Source organism: Oncorhynchus keta, chromosome 3, assembly GCF_023373465.1.
Source record: "Oncorhynchus keta strain PuntledgeMale-10-30-2019 chromosome 3, Oket_V2, whole genome shotgun sequence".
NCBI lineage: Eukaryota > Metazoa > Chordata > Actinopteri > Salmoniformes > Salmonidae > Oncorhynchus > Oncorhynchus keta.
The window spans coordinates 28,474,010-28,494,165 of NC_068423.1; the positions used below are offsets into that span (position 1 = coordinate 28,474,010).

General features: G+C 39.3%; 2 protein-coding genes across 12 annotated transcripts in view; one reads left to right on the top strand and one right to left on the bottom strand.

The window, feature by feature from the left end:
• LOC127915300 (CSC1-like protein 2) overlaps window positions 1-12,475 on the bottom strand; it is a 174,249-nt gene extending 161,774 nt beyond the window's left edge. For 4 of the 6 annotated variants that reach the window (XM_052495180.1, XM_052495195.1, XM_052495169.1 and 1 more), the window contains exon 1: window positions 12,232-12,474. The gene's annotated coding sequence lies outside the window, so the exon portion shown is untranslated. Of the gene's footprint in view, window positions 1-12,231 lie in introns of all 6 variants that reach the window. The other 2 variants (XM_052495196.1, XM_052495201.1) reach the window with 2 other exon arrangements.
• Window positions 12,476-12,704: 229 nt separating this feature from the next.
• On the top strand, window positions 12,705-19,001 carry LOC118378523 (39S ribosomal protein L14, mitochondrial). 6 transcript variants are annotated; one of them, XM_052495330.1, is made up of 4 exons: window positions 12,705-12,765; window positions 13,034-13,115; window positions 18,062-18,448; window positions 18,513-19,001. In XM_052495330.1, the coding sequence occupies exons 2-3, from the start codon at window positions 13,042-13,044 to the stop codon at window positions 18,426-18,428; spliced, it is 441 nt and encodes a 146-aa protein (XP_052351290.1). In that variant the 5' UTR covers window positions 12,705-12,765; window positions 13,034-13,041; the 3' UTR covers window positions 18,429-18,448; window positions 18,513-19,001. The 6 variants fall into 6 exon arrangements, 5 of the variants coding, with proteins under 5 accessions (XP_052351290.1, XP_052351252.1, XP_052351279.1 ...); XR_008091044.1 differs by having other exon boundaries at window positions 12,728-12,809; window positions 18,062-18,480; XM_052495319.1 differs by having other exon boundaries at window positions 12,728-12,809.
• The last annotated feature ends 1,155 nt before the right edge of the window (window positions 19,002-20,156 follow it).

Sequence of the window (20,156 nt, forward strand, 5' to 3'; positions counted from 1 at the left end):
CGTTTTATAACGTAACGTCATTTTTTTTTATTAAAAAAGTTGACGATAAACTTTCACAAAACACTTCGAAATACTTTTGTAATGGAACTTTAGGTATTAGTAAACGTTAATAATCGATCAAATTGATCACGAGGCGATGTATATTCTATAGCTGTACGTCTGGAAATAATGTCCGGGTAAATCTCAACCAAAATATCCGGTCGGAGACCGGAAGAAATGCGCTGCCTCGTGTCCGTTTGACCAAGAAACAAATCGTAGGCAAATGACAAGACTGTTGACATCGTGTGGAAGCTGTAGGTATTGCAACCTCGGCCCCATTTAATGTGGTTCACATTCAACAATGGGTTGAAGTGGCGCATGGATATATTTTCGCATTTTCAGTGATCAGATTTTCCTGCGCTTTTCGATGAAACGCACGTTCTGTTATAGTCACAGCCGTGATTTAACCAGTTTTATAAACGTAAACCCATGGGTCCACTCACAATGGCTGCCTGGTATTGTGATGCAATCATTTCCATGGTGATGTAGAATGTTCATTCAAATGATGTTAAGTGATGTGGCTCATGCAATGTTGACACAATGTTGCAATGTTGTATGTTGAATCAACAAACGACAGCACATTGATGGGTACACTTCCTGCTTTTACTTCCCGCTTTGTTTCTATCGGCACACTCGCAATAGCCACCAGTCAACCCATTACGCCATGATTGATTTGAAAGTCTACGCAGTTCTATTCATTCTATGGCAGCACATGTTGTCAGGAGCAGAGCGTTGCAGTCCTTGACACAAACCTGTGCGCCTGGCACCTACTACCATACCCCAGTTCAAAAGGCACTTAAATCTTTTGTCTTGTCCATTCACCCTCTGAATGGGACACATACACAATCCATGTCTCAATTGTCTCAAGACTTAAAAATCCTTCTTTAACCCGTCTCCTCCCCTTTATCTTTAACCTGACTCCTCCCCTTTCATCTACACTGATTGAAGTGGATTTAACAGGTGACATCAATAAGGGATTATATCTTTCACCTGGATTCACCTGGTCAGTCTGTGTGTCATGGAAAGAGCAGGTGTTCCTAATGTTTTGTCCACTCAGTCTGTGTGTCATGGAAAGAGCAGGTGTTCCTAATGTTTTGTCCACTCAGTCTGTGTCATGGAAAGAGCAGGTGTTCCTAATGTTTTATACACTCAGTCTGTGTGTCATGGAAAGAGCAGGTGTTCCTAATGTTTTGTCCACTCAGTCTGTGTGTCATGGAAAGAGCAGGTGTTCCTAATGTTTTATACACTCAGTCTGTGTGTCATGGAAAGAGCAGGTGTTCCTAATGTTTTGTCCACTCAGTCTGTGTGTCATGGAAAGAGCAGGTGTTCCTAATGTTTTATACACTCAGTCTGTGTGTCATGGAAAGAGCAGGTGTTCCTAATGTTTTGGACACTCAGTCTGTGTGTCATGGAAAGAGCAGGCGTTCTTAATGTTTTGTCCACTCAGTCTGTGCGTCATGGAAAGAGCAGGTGTTCTTAATGTTTTGTCCACTCAGTCTGTGTGTCATGGAAAGAGCAGGTGTTCCTAATGTTTTATACACTCAGTCTGTGTGTCATGGAAAGAGCAGGTGTTCCTAATGTTTTGTTCACTCAGTCTGTGTCATGGAAAGAGCAGGTGTTCCTAATGTTTTATACACTCAGTCTGTGTGTCATGGAAAGAGCAGGTGTTCCTAATGTTTTGGACACTCAGTCTGTGTGTCATGGAAAGAGCAGGCGTTCTTAATGTTTTGTCCACTCAGTCTGTGTGTCATGGAAAGAGCAGGTGTTCCTAATGTTTTGTCCACTCAGTCTGTGTGTCATGGAAAGAGCAGGTGTTCCTAATGTTTTGGACACTTAGTCTATAAAACAGGCTAATATCCTTGAAGTAATGAACTTCACTCACAATGCACTTATAAAATCAGGGTTGAGTAGGTTACTTTCTAAATGCAATCCATTAGTCACAATCCCTTTTTAACATGACCTACATGATACAGAACAGAACAGCAATAACGATATGATTGGGCGGCAGGGTAGCCTAGTGGTTAGAGCGTTGGACTAGTAACCGGAAGGTTGCAAGTTCAAATCCCCGACCTGACAAGGTACAAAATCTGTCGTTCTGCCCCTGAACAGGCAGTTAACCCCACTGTTCCTTGGTAGGCCGTCATTGGAAAATAAGAATTTGTTCTTAACTGACTTGCCTGGTAAAAGAAAAAATATAAAATAAAATAAAATATGATTAGGTCATGTTTATATACGACCAAACTGACTGATAATTATGTGAACACCTGGCTTCAAAGTGTCTGAAATCATTTCCAATGCTCAAGCTGTGCTTGAAGAAAACAGGCAACAACAAAAAGAGAGGGGAGGGTCTTAACCATGTACCAATAAACACTGGCTTTTCTGTTGTTGTTGCTTTCTGTTGCAAAATGTTTTTTTTGTTCCGTTGCACCATAATGAATACAGCCCATCTTCACAGCTGTGTCTTCCTACACAATGGAGAATGGAGTCACAGTAAACAAGTGTTGTGGGCAACAACAGTACAGCAGTGAGAGGAGACATTGAGAGCTGTTTTCTAACAGAGGTCTGGTCTGATCTTCACAGCAGACCTTAAATGTTTTTATTTTTTAAAGTGGAACATTAGCAAGCTGTTTCCCCAGTCACAGATAAAAAGGGGTTGGAAGCTTGTATTTTAACAAGATGTTGTTCTCAAACTTGTCCGATTAAGATAGAGGAAAAGACCCCACAGCAAGCCTCATCGAACTTTGAACTTTCATCTCTCTCTCTCTCTCTCTCTCTCTCTCTCTCTCTCTCTCTCTCTCTCTCTCTCTCTCTCTCTCTCTCTCTCTCTCTCTCTCTCTCTCTCTCTCTCTCTCTCTCTCTCTCTCTCTCTCTCTCTCTCTCTCTCTCTCTCTCTCTCTCTCTCTCTCTCTCTCTCTCTCTCTCTCTCTCTCTCTCTCTCTCTCTCTCTCTCTCTCTCTCTCTCATGGAACGTTTGTGTGTATTTTACAAGGTGCTATCCTCTCAAGGTAAAAACCAGGGAAGCAACGATTCACCGCGTCGTTCCCAGTTCAAATGTTAAGATACGAGTGCATCAGTCCGTGGGAAACAACTGATACCAATTCTCAGTTCACTAAAACATGTTTAGCTCATTTTACTATCTACATTCTGAAAATGCCTCATATTTGACTGACGCGTCCTCTCCTTCAGTGTGGAACTAAGCACGTAACTGACCAGGGTTTCCGTTAGGAAAATGTGGAGCCAGACAACCTGACCGGGAAGATTTCAAACTGAGCGGCCATTTTGAGACATTTTCCAGATCCACATGCATCGGGTGCATAACCCATTACCCACAGTTCTCAGTAATATAGGAACAGGAATCCCATTTAGAGGATGGTAATGCATCTCAACAGAACATTTAGAGGATGGTAATGCATCTCAACAGAACATTTAGAGGATGGTAATGCATCTCAACAGAACATTTAGAGGATGGTAATGCATCTCAGCACTTTACTGCGTTTGCCAGCAGCTCTTCACAATGCTTCAAGCATTGCACTGTTTATGACTTCAAGCCTATCAACTCCCGAGATTTGGCTGGCAATACTAAAGTACCTATTAGAACATCCAACAGTCAAAAGGTATATGAAATAGACATGGTATAGAGAGAAATAGACCTATAATTCCTATAATAACTACAACCTAAAACTTCTTACCTGGGAATATTGAAGACTCATTGTTAAAAGGAACCACCAGCTTTCATATGTTCTCATGTTCTGAGCAAGGAACTTAAACGTTAGCTTTCTTACATGGCACATATTGCACTTTTACTTTCTTCTCCAACACTTTGTTTTTGCATTATTTAAACCAAATTTAACATGTTTCATTATTTATTTGAGACTAAATGTATTTTATGGATGTATTATATTAAGTTAAAATAAGCGTTCATTCAGTATTGTTGTAATTGTCATTATTACAAATATATATAATAAATAATAAATAAATGGCCAATTAATCGGTATCTGCTTTTTTTTGGGGTCCTCCAATAATCGGTATCGGCGTTGAAAAATCATTATCGGTGTGACCTCTAAGCTTATTATCGAGTTGGGGTGGTCAGTTAGAACGTGTGAAGACTGTGTAAAGTTTCATTTATTCATTCATTCATTCATTCATTCATTCAAACGTCGACCTCTCACGTGAACCTTCGACCTCTCACGTGAACCTTCGACCTCTCACGTGAACCGTCGACCTCTCACGTGAACCTCTCACGTGAACCTTCGACCTCTCACGTGAACCTTCGACCTCTCACGTGAACCTTCAACTACCTATGGAGTCTTTCTAAAATAATTGCCTCCACGTTTCCATGGTGGGATTTTACCTTTAGGCTACTTTAAGCAAGGTAATAATATGAAGAAAAAAAAAATTTAACTTCAGGTTTCAAACGATTAGGTATGTTTTCAAAATGCATACGACCTCCAGCTCCCGTTGTAAAGTGGTAGGTGACACGCTCTGATTGCACGTGGACGATGAATGGGAGGCGTTCTTCAATTATTACCCGTTGAGAAATAAAAAATACTATCTCCTTTTAAAACGTTTGCACGCAATGAACGGCCTTATTAAAGCACGTGTTTTACTCCAGCAGCCGAGCAGGAGGAGAAACCCCGCTCATTACAGGCTCTGTATGCTGTGCACGTGTGATAGTTACGTTGGATAAATAAGATACGGGATGATTCATGAAAATACAAAAAAAGGCCAATTTTAATTATGCAAATTTTTTTTTAAATCGAATCAAATCCAATTTTATTTGTCACATACACATGGTTAGCAGATGTTAATGCGAGTGTAGCGAAATGCTACACACTATTAACCAAAAGACCAATAAGCACGAATGTCAAATGTATATACATAGACTGGCATTTCCATCAATGAATAAAAAGCATTATTTTGCATTTAGATATTATTTTTTGGTCCCAGTAATTTTGCCCGGCAACAGTTTAATTTTATTGGCCTTTCAATTATTATATATATTTTTTTAATTGGCCAAAAAGCTGTCCATTGCCAGCTAACGAAAACCCATCAACCCAACATTGATCTACAGGTCATTATATATGCCAAACAACCACAGGCAGCCTAGTCGAACTGTGCTTCAACATGCAGAGGACTTTACTCTGTCCTTGTGGACACAGAGACAGTCAAAGACTGTCAATAGATTAACATTGTCAATAGCCGCAGCCATTTCCGATAGGCCAAGACCTCATCAATTGACAGTCTACTTTCCCTAGTTGCCTGCCTGGCTAGTAGAATACTTGCACTGGAACATTTTTGTTTTGACCGTTTTGAGAGAGTCATGATGGCACACGGTGTAGCAAAATGTTTTGATAAAATAAAACGTTTATTGTTTTCATCTATCGAATGCCGAATAACTATGCCGAATAACTAATAAATATATATCTATAGAAAATGGTGTGCATCAATAGTATTGACAGGATATGGATAGAAAAGGTGTGGACAACAGTAGTTATATAGGATGAACTATAATACAGTATATACATATGAAGTGGACAACAGTAGTTATATAGGATGAACTAGAATACAGTATATACATATGAAGTGGACAACAGTAGTTATATAGGATGAACTAGAATACAGTATATACATATGAAGTGGACAACAGTAGTTATATAGGATGAACCAGGACTAGAATACAGTATATACATATGAAGTGGACAACAGTAGTTATATAGGATGAACTAGAATACAGTATATACATATGAAGTGGACAACAGTAGTTATATAGGATGAACCATGACTAGAATACAGTATATACATATGAAGTGGACAACAGTAGTTATATAGGATGAACCAGGACTAGAATACAGTATATACATATGAAGTGGACAACAGTAGTTATATAGGATGAACCATGACTAGAATACAGTATATACATATGAAGTGGACAACAGTAGTTATATAGGATGAACTAGAATACAGTATATACATATGAAGTGGACAACAGTAGTTATATAGGATGAACCATGACTAGAATACAGTATATACATATGAAGTAGACAGCAGTAGTTATATAGGATGAACCATGACTAGAATACAGTATATACATATGAAGTAGACAGCAGTAGTTATATAGGATGAACCATGACTAGAATACAGTATATACATATGAAGTGGACAACAGTAGTTATATAGGATGAACTAGAATACAGTATATACATATGAAGTGGACAACAGTAGTTATATAGGATGAACTAGAATACAGTATATACATATGAAGTGGACAGCAGGATGAACCATGACTAGAATACAGTATATACATATGAAGTGGACAACAGGATGAACCATGACTAGAATACAGTATATACATATGAAGTGGACAACAGTAGTTATATAGGATGAACCATGACTAGAATACAGTATATACATATGAAGTGGACAACAGTAGTTATATAGGATGAACCAGGACTAGAATACAGTATATACATATGAAGTGGACAACAGTGGTTATATAGGATGAACTAGAATACAGTATATACATATGAAGTGGACAACAGTAGTTATATAGGATGAACTAGAATACAGTATATACATATGAAGTGGACAACAGTAGTTATATAGGATGAACCAGGACTAGAATACAGTATATATATATGAAGTGGACAGCAGGATGAACCATGACTAGAATACAGTATATATATATGAAGTGGACAGCAGTAGTTATATAGGATGAACTAGAATACAGTATATACATATGAAGTGGACAACAGTAGTTATATAGGATGAACTAGAATACAGTATATATATATGAAGTGGACAACAGTAGTTATATAGGATGAACTAGAATACAGTATATACATATGAAGTGGACAACAGTAGTTATATAGGATGAACTAGAATACAGTATATATATATGAAGTGGACAACAGTAGTTATATAGGATGAACTAGAATACAGTATATATATATGAAGTGGACAGCAGTAGTTATATAGGATGAACTAGAATACAGTATATACATATGAAGTGGACAACAGTAGTTATATAGGATGAACTAGAATACAGTATATACATATGAAGTGGACAACAGTAGTTATATAGGATGAACCAGGACTAGAATACAGTATATACATATGAAGTGGACAGTAGTTATATAGGATGAACCATGACTAGAATACAGTATATACATATGAAGTGGACAGCAGTAGTTATATAGGATGAACCAGGACTAGAATACAGTATATACATATGAAGTGGACAGCAGTAGTTATATAGGATGAACCAGGACTAGAATACAGTATATACATATGAAGTGGACAGCAGTAGTTATATAGGATGAACCATGACTAGAATACAGTATATACATATGAAGTGGACAGCAGTAGTTATATAGGATGAACCATGACTAGAATACAGTATATACATATGAAGTGGACAACAGTAGTTATATAGGATGAACCATGACTAGAATACAGTATATATATATGAAGTGGACAGCAGTAGTTATATAGGATGAACCAGGACTAGAATACAGTATATACATATGAAGTGGACAACAGTAGTTATATAGGATGAACCATGACTAGAATACAGTATATACATATGAAGTGGACAGCAGTAGTTATATAGGATGAACCAGGACTAGAATACAGTATATACATATGAAGTGGACAACAGTAGTTATATAGGATGAACCATGACTAGAATACAGTATATATATATGAAGTGGACAACAGTAGTTATATAGGATGAGCGTCAGCTAAATGACTTAAATGTAAATGTAAATGAACCATGACTAGAATACAGTATATACATGGAGCAGGATGAACCATGACTAGAATACAGTATATACATATAGTGGACAACAGGATGAACCATGACTAGAATACAGTATATACATATGAAGTGGACAACAGTGGTTATATAGGATGAACTAGAATACAGTATATACATATGAAGTGGACAGCAGTAGTTATATAGGATGAACCATGACTAGAATACAGTATATACATATGAAGTGGACAACAGTAGTTATATAGGATGAACCATGACTAAATGTATATACATAAAGTGGTAAAGTAGTAATGATGAACCATGACTAGAATACAGTATATACATATGAAGTGGACAACAGTGGTTATATAGGATGAACCATGACTAGAATACAGTATATACATATGAAGTGGACAACAGTAGTTATATAGGATGAACCAGGACTAGAATACAGTATATATATATGAAGTGGACAGCAGTAGTTATATAGGATGAACCATGACTAGAATACAGTATTAAATGAAGTGGACAGCATGTAAATGAACCAGGACTAGAATACAGTATATACATATGAAGTGGACAGCAGTAGTTATATAGGATGAACTAGAATACAGTATATACATATGAAGTGGACAACAGTAGTTATATAGGATGAACCAGGACTAGAATACAGTATATACATATGAAGTGGACAACAGTGGTTATATAGGATGAACTAGAATACAGTATATATATATGAAGTGGACAACAGTAGTTATATAGGATGAGCGTCTGCTAAATGACTTAAATGTAAATGTAAATGAACCATGACTAGAATACAGTATATACATATGAAGTGGACAGCAGGATGAACCATGACTAGAATACAGTATATATATATGAAGTGGACAACAGTGGTTATATAGGATGAACCATGACTAGAATACAGTATATACATATGAAGTGGACAGCAGTAGTTATATAGGATGAACTAGAATACAGTATATACATATGAAGTGGACAGCAGTAGTTATATAGGATGAACCATGACTAGAATACAGTATATATATATGAAGTGGACAGCAGTAGTTATATAGGATGAGCGTCTGCTAAATGACTTAAATGTAAATGTAAATGAACCATGACTAGAATACAGTATATACATATGAAGTGGACAGCAGGATGAACCATGACTAGAATACAGTATATACATATGAAGTGGACAACAGTGGTTATATAGGATGAACTAGAATACAGTATATACATATGAAGTGGGTAAAACAGTAGTTATATAGGATGAACCATGACTAGAATACAGTATATACATATGAAGTGGACAACAGTGGTTATATAGGATGAACTAGAATACAGTATATACATATGAAGTGGACAACAGTAGTTATATAGGATGAACTAGAATACAGTATATACATATGAAGTGGACAACAGTAGTTATATAGGATGAACCATGACTTGAATACAGTATATACATATGAAGTGGACAACAGTAGTTATATAGGATGAACCAGGACTAGAATACAGTATATACATATGAAGTGGGTAAAACAGTATGTAAACATTGTTAGTGACCAGTGTTCAATGACTCTATATACATGAGGCAGCAGTCTCTAAAGTCCTGGGCTGTAGCCAGCTAGTGATGGAGATAAACAGCTTCTATCCGTCTCCATCTGCTAGATGGTAGCAGAGTATGTGAGCGGAGCAGAGCGGGGGAAAGGAGTGGAACGAGCGAGTTTCGCCAAAAGTTGGAGCGTCGGCCTTCTCTCCCGCTCCAAATGCGCTCAACCTCACAAGCTCAGGGCATGCCCTGGCCCACAATGCATCTGTAGTCTACTCGTGTGCTGCTATAGCCCCTTGCTTTAGCTACGGTCACAGAGTTCTCTAAATATTTTCATAAGGAAACTGATTTTTAAAAAACACACAGGTGAAAAAACAAGGTGACTTGCAAAAGATGAGGAGGAACCAAGAGAGGGAGTGTGGTGATGTAATGTCCACAACTAAAGAATCACTGTGGAAGTTGAAAAGACATCTGGGAGCATGACGGTGCACATACTACATGCTACATGCTACATAGTACATGCTACATGCTACATGCTACATACTACATGCTACATGCTAACAGAAAGTGTGCTAGCTAAGTATGTGTCACGGCGTCAGTATTAAAAAAAAAAAAAATTAAAAAGTCGGATCTCTTAAAAGTTCCGTTCATTTTCATTCTATTATCTGTATACACAATAGGCCGTCATTGATTTGGGCCCAATAGGCAAGGCATATTACCTCCATTTTGATAGTTATTTTACCTAAAAATCCTTTAGACCTGCCTACAGAAAAGTGTTTAGCAACCCCAGTGGCTCTGCAGGCGCTGAAAGGGTCATCTCTGCTGCAGGCCTGCTCTCCAGGTACCATCGCACGAGCCTGAAGCCACAGATTCTGGCCAAACTCATGTTTCTAAAAATGAATTAAAAAGGCCTTAAAGATGGGAGGCTAATAAAGGCATTTTTTTACATTTAAATGTGTATTTCATTCTAAGTAAGTCACAGCCAATATGTGCAACTTATCAACTAGAATGATTTAATACAACTAAATGTTTACAAGCGAGGCGCGTAATGTCCCTGCCAGCCTGAAATGGTTCACTGTTTATTTATTTGTAAATCAAATCTAATTGTATTTGTCACATACACATGTTTAGCAGATGTTATTGTGGGTGTAGGGAAATGCTTGTAGGCTACAGCCTTGAAATAATATATCCTAAATAATTAATTTTTGTTCCTTCTTAGTCTGCCTGTCTGGCTCCTGACCTAATTTAGAGTGTTTATGGTGCCGTTCAATATGACATGTAGTTTATTTGAACATGATGAGCGCGTCTTAACAGTCACCTCTTCATCTTGTTTATGAAAATACTTTTCATTGAAATCATATGGTTTGGTTTCAATATTTCAAAACCAAAATACTTCAAAACCAAGTCCAGGTAGTCACAAAAATAGATTGTGTTGGTTAAAATGTGATTTTAATCAATGGAGCGACAGAGCGGTTGGAAAGGACCTGGAGCACCAGAGCAGTACGCTCTATTCGCTACACTGAAGTCGTTTGTGGTGAAGTCAAATTTAGGGGTGTTGGACAAAACAATCTCATCGGAGAGTGGATTATCTCTAACCATGCAGAGTATCAATGACAATGGTACATTTTCAAAACGTCGCTTTTACCCGCGCATGTTCTGTCTCTGGCCCAACACACCGGTTTCGGGGATTCTAGAAATCGTCCGGGGAGGTACTCAGATCCAGAGTCATTGCGGATAATGAACTAAACGTCCGTGGACGTGCCGTATCAAGGAGTTTGGGTAGGCAGGCAAACCAAACCCCAAGGCCCGTCTCATATTCAGCCTCTGTATCGGGGGACGTTCAAAGGAGCATTGGCTTCAGTAGCTCTGGTCCTAGGTGTTAGTGAAGGAATGCTTAGCATTAAAAAGCCGCACTAATGCCCTGGACCAGAGCTACAGTTCCTAAGCTACATCTGTTATTGGTTTCACTCGTAAATAGTACTAAATTATAGTAGCCTACTCAGCTATTCTCTCCGTCCTTGGCCTGAGAGAGCATTCCCATAGCATGAGTGACAGCCTGGGTACGGCTTTCCCCTCTCTGTCATTACGGGGACCCTGGCGAACCTGTCATAGAAACTGCAGGTCGGGCCTATGCAATGACGAATACAACGCATGATCAAATAACATCTTATTATTCTCATGCTTCGTTAACAACAGGTGAAACGCTTACTTTATACGGGCCCTTTCCCAACCATGCAGAGAGAAAGAAAATGTAGAAATAGAGAACTAAAACAAGTAGTTAATAATGAAAAGTAATAATCAAATACACGCCGAGCGACGATAACGGTAGCAGCACAAGAAGAAACCAGGGTGTGAACATTGTTCATTGTAAGGATTAGGCCGTGTTTAGCTACCTATTATCATCACTAATCTGTGGATGAGCCATCGTCCAAACCCTCTTTGATTTAGGTTATAACGTTACTGTAGCTGTCTTTCTTGGCCATCGATGGCTACAACTAAAAAGACACGCTGATTTTAATGTACATTGCAATAATCCTGAGCTGTCTCTTCTCTGTTTACTCTCTCACTGGGTAACCTTAGTCAACATAAAACACGTCTCATCCATTTCTGTCTGTCAGATCCCTACGATATGTTAGATAAATAGCAGGGCAAGGCTGGATACGTTATCCGGTTACCTCGCTCGTTAACCTAACGTTGCCGTGCTATTTCACGGATTTAAGGTCAGCTAGACGGTAGCTTGCTAGATTTCTATCAACAACACAAAAAAACGTTTTATGACAGTTTCCCGATATAGTTTTTAGGTAGCTTCCCAGCTCACAATTTTTGCGTAACTAACGCTGTGAATGGCTGTGATTTACACCGCTGCATAAAGCGATGGATTTACCTGCTGTTTGATACGCAGTCAAGACCAGCGAACTCCGCGATCCAAATGGACAAAATCTTCGTATTATATCCGAGGTCTTGTATGATTCCCAGGTAGAAAATACAATATAGTCCCTCCAAAATCGTCACACACACAAAAACAAAAAAACACGATTAAGCAGGAGCTTAGTAGCTAACGCTAGCCAGTTACAAGCACAGCAGCAGCTAACCAAGGCAGAAGAGTTGGATCGGATGAGGTGCGTAAAACCCATTGAAATGAACAGGGCGTATCAAAATCATAGACATAGAACAAATAGAACAGATTCGTCACCCAAGTGCGTTTTTATGACACATTAGAATATATTTCATCGTGGCCCTTTTTTAATTGAGTAATCAACTAAAATGGGTATCGACTATGATCCATAAAATATCGACTATGAACCTACAAAAAAGCTCTTATCAGAAGATACAAAATACAAAATAAATTCTGGTGCGCATTTGGTCCTAAGCGTTTGGTAATCGGTTGGGTCGCTGTTTGATGACGTATTTGACATTGGTATGGAGCACTCGTGAAAAGTTGCTAACTAGCTAGCTTGTAAGGTAGCTGCAATTATTCTATTTTATCTAGCAAAAGTCAGAAACATGTAGCTACATACACGAATATACGACGTGGTAAAGCTTAGACGTAGCGAAATTAGTAGATTTAATTTGAAACTTGCTTTAATAACCCGTGCTTTTGTCGGTTCAGTTGCTAGATTGTTAGCGAGCTGACCATTTGCAAAACGATGCATGTATAGCTCGCTAACCTCTTCTCTTCTCACAAGGTCCAACCATGGCTCTTATTTCAAGATCATGCAGTGGGTTCCTCGCACAACTGTCATCACTGACGCATCACAAGGCTTTCAGGTGACAATTTGTTTTGATATAGAATTTATCTGCCTACATTGTGTAACGTTATATGCTTTCCCTGTCTTACACTGTACTGCATTTGCTACCTACACAGATTGTACACCAAATAGTATAAGTTAAAAAAAGCAAAACTCATGAACTGGAATTTTTATTTCATTTAATCTTTAGGCAAGTCAATTATGTAAATTCATATTTACAATGACGGCCTAAAAGCACAGAAATAGCACACATAGAACAGATCTACCCGTCCTTGACTTGCTTTCAATGCCAATGACCGATCTATAACTCAAATTTCTACGTGAGTTTGGTGGGTCACCAAAAAAAGTTACATATTGCAGCTTTAATAGTAAAAATATGTTCATTACTCAACAAATATTTCCATTAGCATCTACTGTCATTTACTGTCGTCATGGACGGTATCACATCTAAATAAAGATTTACCAGCAACTGTACAAATACCTATTCTCACCTCCCAAGGATCCCCGATAGCACTAACCTAATGCCATGCACAGGTCAGAAGTCTACACCAGCTCAATAAATTGGAGGTGTCGAAAATTGTTATTTTTCCCCCTCCGTTAATTTAGACCTTTTATTTGAAGTACATACCGGCCGTGGCGGGAGTAAATTAACAAACTTATTTTATCATTATTAAGCTTGAAAGCTGGTAAATGGCTGCTTCCTGGGCTTAAAGGAGATTTGTCCCACCTACGTCCTGCAAGGCCAGATTCTGTTTGGCGTAGCCCTTGATCGTGACTCAGTTCCATTACATTTAGGGCTGTCCCCAACTTAAAAAAAATCTTGGTAGACCGAAAGTCGTCTGTTCTTTAAACATTTCGATTGCTCAAATTTTTACATGTATAGAAATACCCTTGTGTGTTTTAATAAAATCAACTTTTGGCACTGAACTTGTTTGATGCTTTCAGCTTATGGTTTGATGCCTCAAGAGGGCGCCAGAGATCCAGACCCAACTATTCTCTTCCCACTCCTGCTGGCTTTTCGCAGATTCTGCCCCTTACTCTCCTGAAGTTGCTGGTTATCGGCAACATGAGGAGTCGTTAACCTTCCTCATGTGGAATGGCAATTTATCTTACAATTTCTACCGATTTCCGTGGCTGTTATGAAACCGTTTCATTTACTTTATGATATCTTCATATGCCAAAATCATTGTCATGTGGTTAATCAAAATTCTACAAAAATGATACAAACTTAAAGTAACTTCTATTATAAACAGTCTACATAAAGCCAACAAATAAAAACATTGCAGCCTGCTGGTAGAATATATATATCAGGATTTAAAAAATAAATACCCTATAAATCACATTGGCTACACATGGCCTGTCTGCAACAAACTTGAAACATTGTATCAACTATTAACTTGGGTCTGGCCCAAAGCTTGTGCTAGCAAACTTATGTAAGGGATAAGAAGCAGTGCTTGACTTGGGCAGGCGCTCACCGGAGCTGAGTACTGGCACCTCACATTCTACTGCCTGAGATCCTGTTCCTCTTATACAATATTAGCTCAAAAGTATTGTGGATCTCCTGCACCTAAATATAAACAGTACCCCCCCCCCCCCACCCTAAATGATTACCGTAACCTATTTCAGTCCAAGTCGAGGCGCTGATAAGGAGCCTATTTTATGACGTTTCCACTGGAGCAGAGCATGACATTGTCCCCTTTTCACGCTGAGTGGTTATCGAAAGGGAGAGAGCTGTAAAGATTTTTTTTTAAATACATTGAGGAACTATTGTCATTCTCAATGGATGTAAAAACAGACATTTGTTTACTTGAGGTGAAGAAAACAACATTACTTTGAGAAGCTCCACAGTTCATTAGTGGTGGTGCATTAAGCCAATCAGAAATACTATCAGATCTAGAAATGGGCACATTTATACGTGTACATTTGCCCGCTGGCCAGGGAGCCAATAGGACTACTTCTATACGTGTGCTTCCTTACACAACATTGACAGAGGCGCTCCAAACAAAAGACAATGACTAAATTGACAGAACTCGTAAATGGAATTAAATCAACCAAAACTTGTTTCTCACAAGTATAGTATAGAATAGGTTGTGCACTCTGCTAACAATTGTTTTCACTCCCTCAATGAGAGGGAGTCCAGTAACGCCCAGTCATGGATACCAAACATCTTTGTACACCAGATCATGTGATCCAACCAATCTGTAGCTATGTATCGGCTGGTGGCCTGATGTCGAGTCGTCTGTTATGAAAGGCCAAACATTTTTCTCTGAACACAAGGTTATATGACGTGCACAATCATTGTTATTGTATTTGAATTACGGAGTGATTCCTAGCATGGTTCTAGCCGGCCCTCTGCCCAGTACCCTGCCCTGAACTTTAGTCACTGTCACGAGACAGCTACCACCCGGTTACTCTACCCTGCATCTTAGAGGCTGCTGCCCTGTGTACATAGTAATGGAGCGCTGGTCCCCCTGGTTTTTAATAAGGAGCGCTGGTCCTTTAATAAGGAGCGCTGGTCCTTTTAATAAGGAGCGCTGGTCCCTTTTAATAAGGAGCGCTGGTCCCTTTTTTAATAAGGAGCGCTGGTCCTTTTTAATAAGGAGCGCTGGTCCCTTTTAATAAGGAGCGCTGGTCCCTTTTAATAAGGAGCGCTGGTCCTTTTTTAATAAGGAGCGCTGGTCCCTTTTAATAAGGAGCGCTGGTCCTTTTAATAAGGAGCTGGTCCCTTTTTAATAAGGAGCGCTGGTCCCTTTTAATAAGGAGCGCTGGTCCCTTTTAATAAGGAGCGCTGGTCCTTTTTAATAAAGGAGCTGGTCCCTTTTTTAATAAGGGGCGCTGGTCCCTTTTTTTAATAAGGGCGCTGGTCCCTTTTTAATAAGGGGCGCTGGTCCCTTTTTTAATAAGGGGCGCTGGTCCCTTTTTTAATAAGGGGCGCTGGTCCCTTTTTAATAAGGGGCGCTGGTCCCTTTTAATAAGGGCGCTGGTCCCTTTTTTAATAAGGGGCGCTGGTCCCTTTTTTAATAAGGGGCTGGTCCCTTTTTTAATAAGGGCGCTGGTCCTTTTTAATAAGGGCGCTGGTCCCTTTTTTTTTTTAATAAGGGGCGCTGGTCCCTTTTTTAATAAGGGCGCTGGTCCCTTTTTTTTTTTAATAAGGGGCGCTGGTCCCTTTAATAAGGGGCGCTGGTCCCTTTTAATAAGGGGCGCTGGTCCTTTTTTAATAAGGGGCGCTGGTCCCTGGTCCCTTTTTAATAAGGGGCGCTGGTCCCTTTTTAATAAGGGGCGCTGGTCCCTTTTTTAATAAGGGGCGCTGGTCTTTTTTAATAAGGGGCGCTGGTCCCTTTTTTAATAAGGGGCGCTGGTCCCTTTTTAATAAGGGGCGCTGGTCCCTTTTTTTAATGGGGGGGCGCTGGTCCCTTTTTTAATAAGGGGGCGCTGGTCCCTTTTTTAATAAGGGCGCTGGTCCCTTTTTAATAAGGGGCGCTGGTCCCTTTTTAATAAGGGGCGCTGGTCCCTTTTTTAATAAGGGCGCTGGTCCTTTTTTAATAAGGGGCTGGCTTTTAATAAGGGGCGCTGGTCCCCTTTTGTATCTCTCTCTCTATCTATACATCTCTCTCTATCTATCTCTCTCTATACATCTCTCTCTCTATCTATACATCTCTCTCTCTATCTATATACATCTCTCTCTCTATCTATATACATCTCTCTCTCTATCTATATACATCTCTCTCTCTATCTATACATCTCTCTCTCTATCTATATACATCTCTCTCTCTATCTATATACATCTCTCTCTCTATCTATATACATCTCTCTCTCTATCTATATACATCTCTCTCTCTATCTATATACATCTCTCTCTCTATCTATATACATCTCTCTCTCTATCTATATACATCTCTCAATTCAATTTCAATTCAAGGGGCTTTATTGGCATGGGAAACATGTGTTAACATTGCCAAAGCAAGTGAAGTAGATAATATACAAAAGTGAAATAAACAATAAAAATTAACAGTTAACATTACACATACAAAAGTTCCAAAATAATAAATACATTTCAAATGTCGTGTGTGTGTGTGTGTGTGTGTGTGTGTGTGTGTGTGTGTGTGTGTTGTAACAAGATACAAATGTTTAAAGAACACAAGGGAAAATAAATAAGCATAAATATGGGTTGTATTTACAATGGTGTTTGTTCTTCACTGGTTGCCCTTTTCTCGTGGCAACAGGTCACAAATCTTGCTGCTGTGATGGCAGACTGTGGAATTTCACCCAGTAGATATGGGAGTTTATCAAAATTGGATTTGTTTTCAAATTCTTTGTGGATCTGTGTAATCTGGGGAAATATGTCTCTCTAATATGGTCATACATTGGGCAGGAGGTTAGGAAGTGCAGCTCAGTTTCCACCTCATTTTGTGGGCAGTGAGCACATAGCCTGTCTTCTCTTGAGAGCCATGTCTGTCTACGGCGGCCTTTCTCAATAGCAAGGCTATGCTCACTGAGTCTGTTCATTATCAAAGCTTTCCTTAAGTTTGAGTCAGTCACAGTGGTCAGGTATTCTGCCACTGTGTCCTCTCTGTTTAGGACCAAATAACATTCTAGTTTGCTCAGTTTTTTTTGTTCATTCTTTCCAATGTGTCAAGTAATTATCTTTTTGTTTTCTCATGATTTGGTTGGGTCTAATATCTATACATCTCTCTCTACACATCTCTCTCTCTCTATACATCTCTCTCTATACATCTCTCTCTCTCTCTCTATACATCTCTCTCTCTCTCTATACATCTCTCTCTCTCTATACATCTCTCTCTCTCTCTCTATACATCTCTCTCTATACATCTCTCTCTCTCTCTATACATCTCTCTCTCTCTCTCTCTCTATACATATCTCTCTCTCTCTCTCTCTATACATCTCTCTCTCTCTATACATCTCTCTCTATACATCTCTCTCTCTCTATACATCTCTCTCTCGTAGTGTGTCAACAGCCGCAGCAGCCATCCAGAAAATGACCAGGGTTCGTGTTGTTGACAACAGTCCACTGGGTAGTACCCCATGGCACCGGTCCCCTAGAGTCATCCACGTGTACACCAAGAACGGAGTGGGCAAGGTGGGCGACCGCGTTCTGCTGGCCATCAAGGGAGGGAAGAAAAAAGCTCTTATCGTTGGCCACAAGATGCCCGGAGAGCGGATGAACCCGCGTTTTGACTCCAACAACGTTGTCCTGATTGAAGACAACGGTAACCCTACGGGAACTAGAATTAAGGTTCCACTACCGACACACTTGCGTAAAATGGAGGGAGACTATTCCAAGCTGTTGGCCATCGCTAGCCGGTTTGTGTAGTTCTGTAACAGGGCGGCAGGGTAGCCTAGTGGTTAGAGAGTAGGGTCGGCAGGTAGTCTAGTGGTTAGAGAGTAGGGTCGGCAGGTAGTCTAGTGGTTAGAGAGTTGGACAAGTAATCGGAAGGTTACAAGTTCAAACCCCCGAGCTGACAAGGTATAAATCTGTCGTTCTGCCCCTGAACAAGACAGTTAACCCACTGTTCCCAGGCCGTCATTGAAAATAAGAATTTGTTCTTAACTGACTTGCCTGGTTAAATAAAGGTAAAAATAAAAAAACAAAGTCCTCCGTTAATAGTTGTGATGACAGCTGTCGTGTCCTCAAACAGGATCACGTCTGTGGAGGTGATTCCGAGCACATTTTTCACGTAGTCTCCCATTGACATCAACGTACGACTAAGTGAAACATTTGACTTTTAAGTGGACTGTGTGCCCCTATGTTCGGGCCAATGGAAATCTCTCCACATGTCTCTCCACATGTTATTGGTAATGAAACCGTGTTGTCAATGGAAACAGACCCTTTTTTTTTCTTGTCATTTATGTTGTTTTGATATAAATAAAGTTTACATTATTCAAATGACGCGTCTGTGTTATTCCTCAGGGTGAACTTTTAGGGCCGGTTTCCCGGACACTGATGAGCGTTGTCCTGGACAATAAGACGAGTTCAAAGGAGAATCTGAATTTTAAATCTTCCACAGTATTTAGTCCAAGACTAATGACTTTTTTTTTTTTTTTTTTTTGATGTCCAGGAAAATGTCGAACTCGAGGAAAGTCCTACAACGATAAATCAAGGACCAAGGTGAAATGATGCTCATCACAGCCTACTGTTCAAGTGACTGTTCATTCTAATAGGTGGGACTCAGAATTATGCCTCACCTGCCCTTTTTGCTCGCTGCGTGTTCTGTAATTACATTAGTTAACTTTTTGTTCCCAAATGAATGTCGGTTAATTTTAATTCCTTTTTGGATCCTTTCTTGAACATTTCTACATGGAACATTCATTTAGAACGAGCAAGAATCTGACATATAGAACGAGCAAGGCACTACATGGAACACTTACATGGAACATTCAGATAGAAATATGTTGTGTAGAACGAGCAAGAATCTGACATATAGAACGAGCAAGGCACTACATGGAACATTCAGGTAGAAATATGTTGTGTAGAACGAGCAAGAATCTGACATATAGAGCAAGGCACTACATGGAACATTCAGATAGAAATATGTTGTGTAGAACGAGCAAGAATCTGACATATAGAACGAGCAAGGCACTACATGGAACATTCAGGTAGAAATATGTTGTGTAGAACGAGCAAGAATCTGACATATAGTAGAACGCGAGCAAGGCACAATGGAACATTCAGGTAGAAATACATGGAACATTCATGGAACATTCAGGTAGAAATATGTTGTGTAGATCGAGCAAGAAATCTGACATATAGAACGAGCAAGGCACTACATGGAACATTCAGGTAGAAATATGTTGTGTAGAACGAGCAAGGATCTGACATATAGAAATAGTAGAAGAGCAAGGCACTCATGGAACATTCAGGTAGAAATATGTTGTGTAGAACGAGCAAGGATCTGACATATAACGAGCAAGGCACTACATGGAACATTCAGGTAGAAATATGTTGTGTAGAACGAGCAAGGAACATTCATGGAACATTCAGGTAGAAATATGTTGTGTAGAGAGCAAGGTACACATGGATTCAGGTAGAAATATGTTGTGT

Bases quoted from the DNA above. Each gene is read 5' to 3' on its own strand.
- LOC118378523 (XM_052495330.1), top strand. From the start codon at position 13,042: ATGGCTCTTATTTCAAGATCATGCAGTGGGTTCCTCGCACAACTGTCA. The intron at 13,116-18,061 runs GTGACAATTTGT...TCTCTCTCGTAG, and splicing joins ACGCATCACAAGGCTTTCAG to TGTGTCAACAGCCGCAGCAG.